Below are 12,471 nucleotides of genomic sequence, written 5' to 3'. Positions count from 1 at the left end.
GTCATCATCTGGGCCCTCCAAATGAATGATTGACTGCTGCTTCTGGGGAATAGGGATAATATTTCTCCTATTTCGACATATGTTCCCTTCTGTTGTGTGTACCAAATATGATCTCTGATACTTTTCATCTCTGTGAATTACAGTACCTTCCCTTTCTTGGTCATGTATCAAACACTGTAACGACCAGGTGAGAAAGGGATCTAGGGTTCCCTTTCAGCCTTCACCTGGTCTTCCTGTAACAGGTTTTAATTATAAACACACTGTGTTTTTTAGCTCCCCCTTGGTGAATCCTTGTTCACCGCTTTCCAATTATAAGGCAAAGAAACCAGCACAAACAGGCTTTCTTAGGTTTAAAGAAGAAAAGTAAAATTTATTAAACTTAAACTCTAATTCAGCTAACACCGACAGATACACGATGCTAGCATGCATATGTGATACATACATGCAGATAGGGACAGCAAAGAGCAGAAGAAATAAAGTGGAAAAATTTGAGGCAATATCTGAAGAGTTTTTGTTAGGAGAGTTCTTCTCAGACCAGGAGCAAAAAGCCTTCTGCCAGTTCAAACACTGTCTCTACAATTTAAAACTCCCCAAGTTGGCCAGCAGGGTAGTCACGTGACTGACTGGTATAACCACTTCTGGCTTTGTGGATTGTGTGTGTGTCAGGGAATGGTCCTTTGTCTACAAATACTGCCTGTTAATATGCAAAAATGTCTTTCCAGCCAGGGGGCCGAGCAACCCCTTGTAACAGGCCTTCTCTTCTTCCCAGCAACAATTTGAAACTTAATGTCCATGTGTAGAAATTAATATGCCTCATTCTTGGCAGGTGGGGGTCTGTATGACAATCCTTTTTGGCCTTCATTCAGTTTCGGTAAGTCTCTGGCACAAAATCTTTTGTTGTAATTTCGTGTTTGTTTCCTTCTATGAGTTTTCCCGGGCCTCTTACTCTCTCAGAGTCTCGGACTTTCAATCCTAGAAGCAATTTTTTATTGACTCAGAAAGTTACATTCAAATCTTCCTGGCCATCAATAACTCTGCAGGTGATAGTCCACACATCAACGGTGTAGGTAGATAAATTAGGAGTCAGGTTGGAAGATCTTCATTCTTCTTCAATAAGGACTTGATGGTTCTTACACCTCTTTCCACTTCACCATTTGACTGTGGATACTATGGTGAACTTGTGAGATGTTGAAATCCCATTCTTGTCGCAAACTGTGTGAAATATTAATTCGCAAACTGTAGTCCACTATCTGACAGCACTTTGTCAGGGATACCATGTGTCGCAATGATGTCTTGTAGAACTCTTATGACTGTTTCGGTTGTTGTTGAACATAACCCACTCACTTCTATTCACCTTGAGAAGTAATCAGTGGTGATTATGTAGGACTTTCCGTTGAACATGAAAATATCCATACTTAGCCTTTGCCAAAGTCTGGTCAGAAATTGAGTAGTTAACAGAGGTTCATGCTGTTCTAGTCTTTGTATTGTACAGATCTGGCAGTTCTGTATCAGATTTTCAATGTCATAGGATATTCCTGGCCGCCACACTGATGATTGTGCCCTTCATTATTCCCATATGGCCTTGATGTAGACATTCTAAGATCTCCAATCTCAGTGAACTATGAATGACCACTCAGTCATTATAAACTAGCAAATTGTCAATAATAATGAAGTATTTTCTATATTCATAGAAAATTTTCATCGTCTTCCCACTAGAATCTTCTTGTGACCACCCTTGTGTGAGATACTGCCTTATACAAATACATCCTTCATTGCTTTTTGGGTGCGATGAATTTCTTGCAATGCTGTGTGCTTGCTGGCCAATTTTGTGCCGTATACTGCGAATATGACTCAATCGCATTGGCAAAATTCACACCTTGTGTCGGGTGGTCTGCCGTCGTTCTTGATAGCGCATCAGCAAATGTTTGCATCTTTCCCTGGACCTATATGGTCCCATATGTATATCTCATCCATCTTCAATGAAAGCTTTGGATTCTTAGAGGCATTTTTGTGATCACCTTTTCATCTAACAAAGATACCGAAGGTTTATGGTCTGTCTCAATGATGACTTTCAATCCAAAATTTCTGAAATTTTCTCATGCACATGTGATGGCAAGTGCTTCTTTTTCAATTACCACATACCTTGTCTCCGTGTTGGACAAAGCTCTAGATGCGTAGTATATTGGCCTGCGGGAACCATCAGGTTGCTCCTGGAAAAGGACTGCCCCTAACCTAGTGGAGGAGGCATCTGGCACTATCATTGTTGATAGAGTAGGGTTATAGTGGGCCAAGATGTCTGGTGATGTGAACATCTTTTTAATCTTCCGCAGCGCTTGTTCTTGGTGTGAACTCCAACAGCACTCTTGCTCTTTTTTGAGAAGTTGTCTTAGTGGTTCTGTTACCTGGCTAAATGAGGTAGAAATTTGGCTAATTGATTCGCCATTCTCAGGAATCTTTGTAGTTGCTAAACGGAAGTAGGAGTAGGGAATTCTGTAATGGCTCATGTCTTATGTGGATCTGCCATTATACCTTTACTGCCCAAGAAACAAATTGAGGTCTTGGAAAATTCACACTTCTCGTTCAGTGTTAGCCCTGCTTCCTGAAGTCATTGTAGAACTAATCGAACTCTTTTGTCATGTGCCTCTACTGTCCATCCATGTATCAGGATTTCATCCGTGTGACAAATAATTCCTTTGAGTCCTTCTAAGACGTTAGGCATAGACCTTTGGAAGATCTCTGGTGCGAAAGTTATCCCAAACGGAAACTGATTGAAACAAAACCTCCAGAAGGATGTTATAAATGTGGTTAGTAATCTAAAGGTGTCATTTAAGGGTACCTGCCAAAACCCACGATTAGCGTTAAGTTTGGTAAAAATGGTGTTCTGAGACAATTTTGCTAAGCTGTCATCCACTGTGGACATTGGGTGAATTTCACGGGCTGCTGTTTTGTTAAGCTGCGTTAATTCCACACAAATACGTAGAGTTTCATTTTGTTTCAGGACAGGAACCATGGCCGAACACCACTCTGTCGGTTGCGTAACAGGAGAAATTCTCCCCTGTCTGGTTATCTCTTCCAACAGGTCTTGAACTTGGTTCATCAATGGGTGAGGTATCTTTCTGGCTGTAAAGATACACACTGGCCTAGCATTTTCTTTAAGTGTGATTCTATACTCCATCTTGAGTCTTCTGAAACCTGTGAAAAGGTTCGGGTAGTCTGCTTGAAAGCAACTGTTTACCAGTGGCTGCTTGACTTCATCAATCTTCTTGATCAGGTGCAGGTCTAAGCACACTTTTCTACTTAGGAGGGAAAATTCTTAGTTTTGCAAGACGTATAGGGTTTCCATAATTTGTCTCCCTCTATATTGGAGAGTTGCTTGAAGCTTACCCTTCACTTTCAGTTGGGTCGCGCCTGGACCATGCAACTATGTGTCCGCTGGTTGTAGGCAATGTCTCATCAACCATGGCTCTTAGTCTGACAGAACTGTGACACTAGCACCTGTATCCAGTTTAAAATTCATTAGGTGTCCATTTACATAGATGTCCACTGTCCAAAATCCTTGCTTTGGGTCATTAACTTCTCCCAGGAAATCTCTTGCTTCCTTTTCTGCTGAAAGTTGATGCACTTCATTCACTGCTCTCTGTGTGAAGGTCTTTTATGACTTTGAGTGAAGAGGTCTTGCTCTGGCACATTTTTCTATAATGCCCAGTCTTTTTACAATTATACCGTTCCGCTTTACTAACTTGACACTGATCCCGTCTGTGGGTCTTCCTGGCTCCACATTGCTCGCACGGTTTCCTGGTGTTGTGTACCTTCTCACCTATGCGTGTCTTCTTCTCTACAAATTGCCTGTCCTTTTTTGGCTTCACGAACTGTACTGTCATTGGATTTCTTCTAATCCAAGGCTTCTCTTCAACCCGCAGAATGGCTCTGTTTTGTCTTCGGACTTCCGCCTGTCGTACGATCCGAGTTGCCTTCTTCAGTGCAAGGTCATCTTTTGACTGCAAGAGATCTGACAGAGATTCATCAGCTGTTCCGACAACTATTCGACCCCTTGTCAGTTCCACCTTCATTTCTCCATATTGACATCCCTCTTCCAATCTGTGCAGATCATCTATAAAAGAATCTATGCATTCACCTATCCTCTGGACTCGCTTTTTAAATTTTGCTCTTTCCAAAATTTTGTTACTGCCTAAATTGAAATATTTGTCGAAGGTTTGTAGCACATCCTCAAATTTATCAGAAGCTTCATTTATCCCTTGCCTCACGATCATGTCATCCGCAAATGAACTCATAGAATGTAAAACGGTATTTACTTGTTCTGTTTCTGATTTAGTATGGAGTTGGGAAGTAATCCTAAATTGGAGGAATCTTTTTCTCCATAAGGACCAATTTTGTACCTGTTTGGGTCCTTCCTGATCGTGGAACCTTTCAAACATTCCAAATTTCAAATCCATTCTCTTGTTAGGCTTTTTAGGGTATTCCTTTTTTCAAATTGTTCTGGCTTTAATGGAGGCTTTTGCGCTCTTTCGGGGGTTTATCAGCGCTTTCCGACCATTCCTGCGCTTTCTCTCCGTGGTCTGGTTGAGTAATGGCTGCCGACTCCGCCCGACTTGCGAGTCGCCTTTTCTCCCGAGATTGACCTCTCTCGCCTCGATTTTTCAATCCAGTGCACCGTTATCCAAGAATGGCCCCTTTGCAATTCCCTCACTCGATCCTGGACCGTCGCACGGCACTGAGACTCAGAACCCGATCTCTGGACCTGGATGCTTTTGTTGCAGACCACCACACTTCTATGGTGCAGTCCGAATGCCTGCAGGGCTGACTCACTGACTGTGCGCGCCTTCTTCGACTGCGGAGTGGCTCTGGAGTTCATAGCAATCCCCCGCTGTTCTCTTGGTGCTACTTCATGAGGTAAGGTGATTTTCAATACTTTCTGGTCGTTCTAACTGGTGCCACCATATTGTCTGTTGTTCTTTTAGTTGTAGCATAGCTAGGGCATTGCAGATAAAATCTAGGTGTCTGGATTAGGTCAACTAATAACATTATTACTTACACTCTCCTCAAGCCTCCGTCGCTAGTATCCTTCATGCTGGTACTCTCTTCTTCCAAAACCCATTACCATGTGACTGTTACATCATCATCACAAAAGTGGGAGGTGTTGCTCTCACTGTCTCCAACATTAACCCTTACATGTCCTTATACTACAATCCTCAGGCCTCAGCAGCAATGTTCCCTCTAAGCTACATGGGTGCACAAGCTCGCAGCAATCTGGAACGTGCTGGGATTCAACAGTCATCCCATATGCTGTGACACCGGCATGTTCACCAGTGACTGCAGGGGTTGGATTCTGCTGTTACTGTTGCTGTAAATCACATCCAGGACTGAAATATGTTCATTTTGACAATTGGGATTTAATGGGGTACCTCAAGGATGAGTGCCTAGGCCCAGTTATTTACAAACTGTATCATTGACTTAGATGAGGGGACTGAGTGTAATAAACCCAAGCTTGCAAAGTTGGTGGGAAAATAAGCTGCAAGGAGGATGCAAAGAGGTTGCAAAAGGATATAGATAGGCCAAGTGAGTAGTTAAGAATGTGTCAGAGGGAATATAATGTGGAGAAATATGAAGTTATCCACTTTGGTAAGAAAAATAGTAAAGCAGGATTTTGTTTAAATGGTGAGAGACTGGGAAATGTTGGTATTCAGAGGGATCTGGGTGCTCGCGTACACGAACCACAGGGCTAAATTTTGCCATTGGGGGTCAAGTCTGTTGCCAGGAACGAAAGTGGGAGGCGACCCCACTCCGGTAGGCGGCAGGACTCTGGGGCAGCACTTTGCCAGCGGCAGCCAATTAACAGGCCGCCACTGGGGCTGCCGTTCAATTAAGGATGGCGGCCCACCACCCCTCCACCCTCCCCCCTCCAGAGTTGCTGGCCTAATCAGGGGGCTGGCAGCTCAGCAGCCTCGGCAGCAGCGACCACTGCTGAGGCTGCAGCATGAGGGAGCGAGTGCCTCAATGCCGAGGCGCCCTTGAAGAGCACATAAGATTTTGTGAGGAAACCAGGGCCTGTTCCAGGCTATTGGGTAGTCGGGGCGGGGGAGCGAGGGTTATGGTGCACCAGCAGTGCCGTTGCCACAGGGGCAGCCATTGCAGGTGGGGCGTCCCTCTGTGAGTCATGGAGCAGCCACAAAAGAAGATCCCCCCCCACCCCTCCCCCGGGAACCCAACAGGAGGTAGCCAGGCTTTACCTAGCAGTCTCCCCACATGTTGGTGGGTCCTCCCGATGCGAGCAAAATGCCAGTGGTGGTGGGAAGTGGCCCTTAAGTGGTTCAATTGGCTCCCGAGGCGGACAATATTCCACAGTGGCGTGAAGACATCAGGCTCCCTTCCTGATGCCTTCCCCTGCTATATTGCCAGCCCTCTCGCCTTCCAGCCTATCTCCAAAGGACTGGAAAAATTCAGCCCACAGAAAACAATTAGGAAAACAAATAGTTAGTCTTTATTACAAAAGGATTGGTGTATATGAATCAAGAGGTCTTACTGCAATTGTACAGGGCCTTGGTGTGACCACTCCTGCCGTACTGTGTACAGTTTTGGTCTCCTTACCTAAGGAAGGATATACTTGCTTTAGATCGAGTGCAACGGAGATTCATATCCTGATTAATGGGATGAGGGGATTGTTCTCTGAGGAGAGACTGAGTAGACTAAGCCTGTATTCCCTAGAATTCAGAAGAATGAGAAGTGATCTCATTGAAACATATAAAATTCTTAAGGGGCTTGACAGTTTAAATGCTGCGGGAATGTTTCCCCTGGCTGGGGAGTCGAGAGCTAGGGGTCATAGTGTAAGGGGTTGGCCATTTAGGAGTGAGATAAAGAGAAATTTCTTCACTCAAAAGGTTGTGAACCTTTGGAATTCTCTTTCCCAGAGAGCTGTGGATGCTCAGTCTTTGAGTACTTTCAAGTAGAGGCCTGCTTTAGGTCGGGAAAAAGAACCCGACCCGAACCCAACCGAACTACAATGGATCCGAGCCCGACCCGGTCCGAGTCCCTCCGTTTTTGCCCGAACCCGACCCGACCCAAACCCTCCACTACTTGACCCAACCCGAGCCCGACCCGATCATCCCTTTACTTACCTTCCTGACACCGAACCTGCCGGAAGCTGCAGCGTATGCGCGATGACATCATAGTGACACCAGTTGCTCTGCGCAAACTCAGTTTCATCCCAGACTCCCAGCTCAGGTACGTTTTTTAAAATTCCAGCAGAGCACTTACCGTGTGTGTCCGGCCCGACCTGACCCGATTCGACCTGGACTCGGCCCGACCCGTGCCCGAAAGCCGGCCCCGGAAGATGGGCCTGACCCGACCCGCACCCGACACATGTCGTCGGGTCCTGTTGGGTTCAGGTCGGGTAGCAGGCCTCTACTTTCAATTCTATAGCCTAACCTCAACCGTAATCCTGAATTTTTGATATGCACATTGACACATGAAGCTCTGTGACATAGAGACTAAATTAATAGTACAATAGTTTGTGCTACAACAGTCACATTGAAATGGAATCTGCCCTGTTACTGTATCTATAGCACAAGCCACTATCCCAACTGTGCACAATGTAAAATAAATAACACAATAATGTCCCTGAATCAGAATGTTGTGCGTTTAAGTCCCACTCCAGAGACTTCAGCACAAAAATCCACGCTGACACTTCGGTGGAGTACCGAGGGAGTGTTGCATTGTTAGAGGTGCATTCTTTTGGATGGGATGTTAACCGAGTTCCCGTCTGCCCTTCTAGGTGGACGTAACTGATACCATGGAACTATTTTGAAGAAAAATCGAGGAGTCCTCCAGGTGTCCTGGCCAATATTTATTCCCCAACCTACATCACTAAGCCAACATCACTAAGACGCGTTATTTGGTCATTATCATACTGCTGTCTGTGGGACCTTGCTGTGTGCAGATTGGCTGCCACATCTCCCACACTACAACAGTGACTACTCTTCAAAACTACTTCATTGGCACTTTGTGACATCCTGAGGTCATGAAAGGCACTATAGAAAGGCAGGTTTTTCTTTTTTCTTCCTGCTTTTTCAAGAAACTCACCAGTTCAGCCACGATCGGTAACATTATAACAATTGTGGCAGTGTTGCTGGCAAATTCAGTGAAACATGTTATCAGCAAAGAGATCAGTGTGATGGCTGTGGTTGGTGTAATGTTCGCCAGTGGCCGAAGCTGGCTGCCAATCCAGATGGACAGCCCCGAAACCTGGAAAGCAAAGACGACAGACATTGTAAAGCTGGACGAGGAAGGTCTAAGTTCTGTACTAATTTTAAAAGGATTGGACTTCCTGGAAAAATACAGAATCCAAAATTGTGAAATACTTATGTTTGGGTAAAACAGACACACAAAAACATTGCTAATTGGTCATTCTGACCTCTATGCTCAATTCTCCAACCTACACTCCCATTGAGCAAGGTTATCCACCAAGAGAGCCTCTGATAAATTATCTCTGTATCTCTGTATCTACCCATCAAATCCTTTGCATAGTCTTAAAGGCCTCTATCAGGTCACCCCTCCGTCTTCTCTTTTCAAGAGAAAACAGCCTCAGCCTGTTCAATCTTTCCTGACAGGTATAATCTCTCCATTCTGGCATCATGCTAGTAAATTTTTTTGCACTTTCTCCAGTGCCTCTATATTGTTTCTATAACATGCAGGTCTGAACTGTTCACAGTACTCCAAGTGCAGACTAACCAAGTTTCAATACAAGGTTAACATACCTTCTCTGCTTTCCAATGCAATCCCACTAGAAATGAATCCGGTGTTTTGTTTGCTTTTTTTTTAATGGCCTCATTAACTATCGGCAAGAACTGAGAAGGTAGAAGTAGTTTGGATTAACTCATCTTCACACTTGACTCCAGTTAACCCTGCAAGCCAGTGCCCAAACACACATCATGGTCATGATGTATAAGCTTACCAGTGCCGGTAGGCTGCATGGTTGTACTTGAGGGCTCTTGCCAACTGGGTTAGCTAAGATCTCTCCACTTGGGTATGCAGGAACAAAGTGTACCCTCTTAATCAGGCTCTCCCAGTGTAATAAAAGCAAAATACTGCAGATGCTGGAAATCTGAAACGAAATAAAAAGTGCTGGAAATACTCAGCAGGTCTGGCAGCATCTGTGGAGAGAGAAGCAAAGTTAACATTTCAGGTCCGTGACCTTTCATCAGAACTGGCAAAGGTTAGAAAAGAATTAGGTTTTAAGCAAGTGAAGGGGAAGAGAGTGGGGAAGAGAACAAAGGAGAAGGTGCTTGATAGGGCAGAGGGAGATTAAATAACAAAGCCATCCTGGGACAAAGGCAAAGCGTGTGTTAATGCTTGTGGTGAAAGACAAAGCAGTATTCCAGAGAGAGTGTTAATAGTGGAATAATGAGCAGCTCTGACTGCATGAAAAGCAGGCACATGGTTAAAAAATAACATATTAAAGAACGGCCAGTCATGCTCTGAAGTTATTGAACTCAATGTTGAACTTCAATTGAACTAATCGAAAGATCAGGTGCTGCTCCTCAAGCTTGCGTTGATGTTCACTGGCGCACTGGTGCAGGCCAAAGACAGAAATGTTGGTATGAGAGCAGGGGGGAGTGTTGAAATGGCAAGCAACCGGAAGCTCGGGGTCATGCTTTCAGACTGAGCGGAGGTGTTCCGCAAAGTGGTCACCCAATCTGCGTTTGGTCTCCCAATGTAGAGGAGACCGTATTGTGAGCAGCGAATACAGTATGCTAAATTGAAAGAAGTACAAATAAATCGCTGCTTCACCTGAAAGGAGTGTTTGGGGCCTTGGATAGTGAGGTGAGAGGCGGTAAAAGGGCAGGCATTACTCTTCCTGCAATTGCATGGGAAGGTGCTGTGGGAAGGGCACGAGGTGTCAGGGGTAATGGAGGAGTGGTCCAGGGTGTCGTGGAGGGAATGATCCCTTCGGAATGCTGACAGGAGAGGGGAGGGGAAGATGTGTTTGGTGGTGGCATCACACTGGAGGTGGCGGAAATGGTAGAGGATGATCCTCTGGATGTGGAGGCTGGTTGGGTGGAAAATGAGGACAAGAGGAACCCTGTTGCGGTTCTGATGTTGCGGGGCTATGAAGTTGGAAGCTGCAGAGGGAAGATCTCCAGAGCAGATGAGGTCAGCGACAGTCCTATAGACAGTAGCTTGATGTTCGGTGGTGGGGTCATAGTCCGAGGGAAGTAGGATGACGTGTCTGAGAGTTGGCACTCAGCCTCTGCAAGGTAGAGGTTGGTACACCAGACAACAACTGCACCACTCTTGTCTAAAGATTTGATCACAATGTTGGGGTTAGACCTGAGAGAACGGAGTGCAGCTAGTTCAGAGGGAGACAGGTTAGAGTGAGTGAGGGGAGCAGAGAAATTGAGACAGCCAATGTCTCACCAAAAGTTCTCAATGAAAAGATCAAGAGTGGGTACGAGGCCAGAGGGAGGGGTTCAGGTGGAGGGAGAATGCTGGAGGTGGGTGAATCGGTCTGCTGATTGGGAGGAGCTTCCAACCTCATAGCCCCGCAACCCCAGACAGCCTGCTTCTACCTCCTTCCTAAAATCCACAAACAGGATTGTCCTGGCAGACTCATCATTTCAGCTTGTTCCTGCCCCACTGAACTTCCTATCTTGACTCAATATTTTCTCTGCTCGTCCAGTCTCTTCCCACCTACATCCGTGACTCTTCTGACACCCTATGTCATTTTGACAATTTCCAGTTTCCTGGCCCTATCTGCCTCCTCTTCAATATGGACGTCCAATCTCTCTACACCTCCATCCCCCACCAGGACTGTTTATGGGCTCTCTGCTTCTTCCTTGAACAGAGGCCCAACAGTTCCCATCCACCACCACCCTCTTCTGCCTGGCTGAACTTGTTCTCACATTGAACAACTTCTCCTTCAAATCCACTCCTTTCCTTCGAGTGAAAGTGGTTGCTCTGGGTACCCGCATGGGTCCTAGTTATGCCTGTCTTTTTGTGGGATATGTTGAACATTCCTTACTCCAGCCCTACTCAGACCCCCTCCCCCAACTCTTTTTCCGGTACATTGATGACCATATCGGTGACGTTTCCTGCTCCCTCCCGAACTGGAAAACTTTATCAACTTTGCTTCCAATTTCTACCCTTCTCTCACCTTTAAATGGTCCATCTCCGACACTTCCCTTCCCTTCCTTGACCTCTCTGTCTCCATCTCTGGGGATAGGCTGTCTACTAATATTCATTATAAGCTCACCGACTCCCACAGCTATCTCGACTACATTTCTTCACACCGTGCCTCCTGTAAGGACTCCATTCCACTCTCCCAGTTTCTACGTCTCCAACGCATCTGCTCTGATGATGCAACCTTCCACAACAGCGCCTCTGATATGTCTTCCTTTTTCCTCAACTGAGGATTCCCTCCCAATCTGGTTGACAGAGCCCTCAACCGTGTCTGGCCCATTTCCTGCACTTCTGCCCTCACACCTTCCCCTCCCTCCCAGAACCGTGACAGGGTTCCCCTTGTCCTCACTTTCCACTCCACCAACCTCCAGATCCAGAGGATCATCCTCTGACATTTCCACCACCTCCAGCGTGATGCCATCACCAAACGCATCTTCCCCTCCCCTCCTCTGTCAGCATTCCAAAGGTATCGTTCCCTCCGCGATACCCTGGTCCACTCCTCCATTACCCCTGACACCTCGTCCCCTTCCCATGGCACCTTCCCATGCAATCGGAGGAGGTGTAATACCTGCCCTTTTACCTCCTCTCACCTCACTATCCAAGGCCCCAAACACTCCTTTCAGGTGAAGCAGCGATTTACTTATACTTCTTTCAATTTAGTATACTGTATTCGCTGTTCACAATGTGGTCTCCTCTACAATGGGGAGACAAAACACAGATCGGGTGACCACTTTACTGAACACCTCTGCTCAGTCCAAAAGCATGATGCCGAGCTTCCGGTTGCTTGCCATTTCAACACTCCCCCCTGCTGTCATGCCAACATTTCTGTCTTTGGCCTGCACCAGTGTTCCAGCGAACATCAACGCAAGCTCGAGGAGCAGCACCTGACCTTTCGATTAGGCACTCTACAGCCTTGCAGACTGAACATGGAGTTCAATAACTTCAGAGCATGACTGGCCTTTTTTAATATGTTATTTTTTTAACTATGTGCCTGTTTTTCATGTAGTCAGAGCTGTTCATTATTCCACTATTAACACTTTCTCTCAACAAATACTTTGTCTTTCACCACAAGCATTAACACACGCTTTGCCTTTGTCCCAGAACAGCTTTGTTATTTAATCTCCCTCTGCCCTATCAAGCACCTTCTCCTTTGTTCTCTTCCCCACTCTCTTCCCCTTCACTTGCTTAAAACCTAATTCTTTTCTAACCTTTGCCAGTTCTGACGAAAGGTCACAGACCTGAAACGTTAACTTTGCTTCTCTCTCCACAGATGCTGCC

At 45.8% G+C, this 12,471-nt stretch overlaps 1 protein-coding gene across 2 annotated transcripts in view; it reads right to left on the bottom strand.

Moving 5' to 3' along the window:
* slc13a3 (solute carrier family 13 member 3) overlaps positions 1–12,471 on the bottom strand; it is a 65,408-nt gene that overhangs the window by 14,751 nt on the left and 38,186 nt on the right. For both annotated transcript variants that reach the window (XM_068048530.1, XM_068048529.1), the window contains exon 11: positions 8,098–8,259. In XM_068048530.1, coding sequence (XP_067904631.1) covers positions 8,098–8,259 — 162 coding nt within the window. The remainder of the gene's footprint in view (positions 1–8,097; positions 8,260–12,471) is intronic.

Source organism: Heterodontus francisci, chromosome 16 (assembly GCF_036365525.1).
Source record: "Heterodontus francisci isolate sHetFra1 chromosome 16, sHetFra1.hap1, whole genome shotgun sequence".
In the NCBI taxonomy this organism is placed as follows: domain Eukaryota; kingdom Metazoa; phylum Chordata; class Chondrichthyes; order Heterodontiformes; family Heterodontidae; genus Heterodontus; species Heterodontus francisci.
This window is presented reverse-complemented; position numbering and strand designations above follow the sequence as displayed.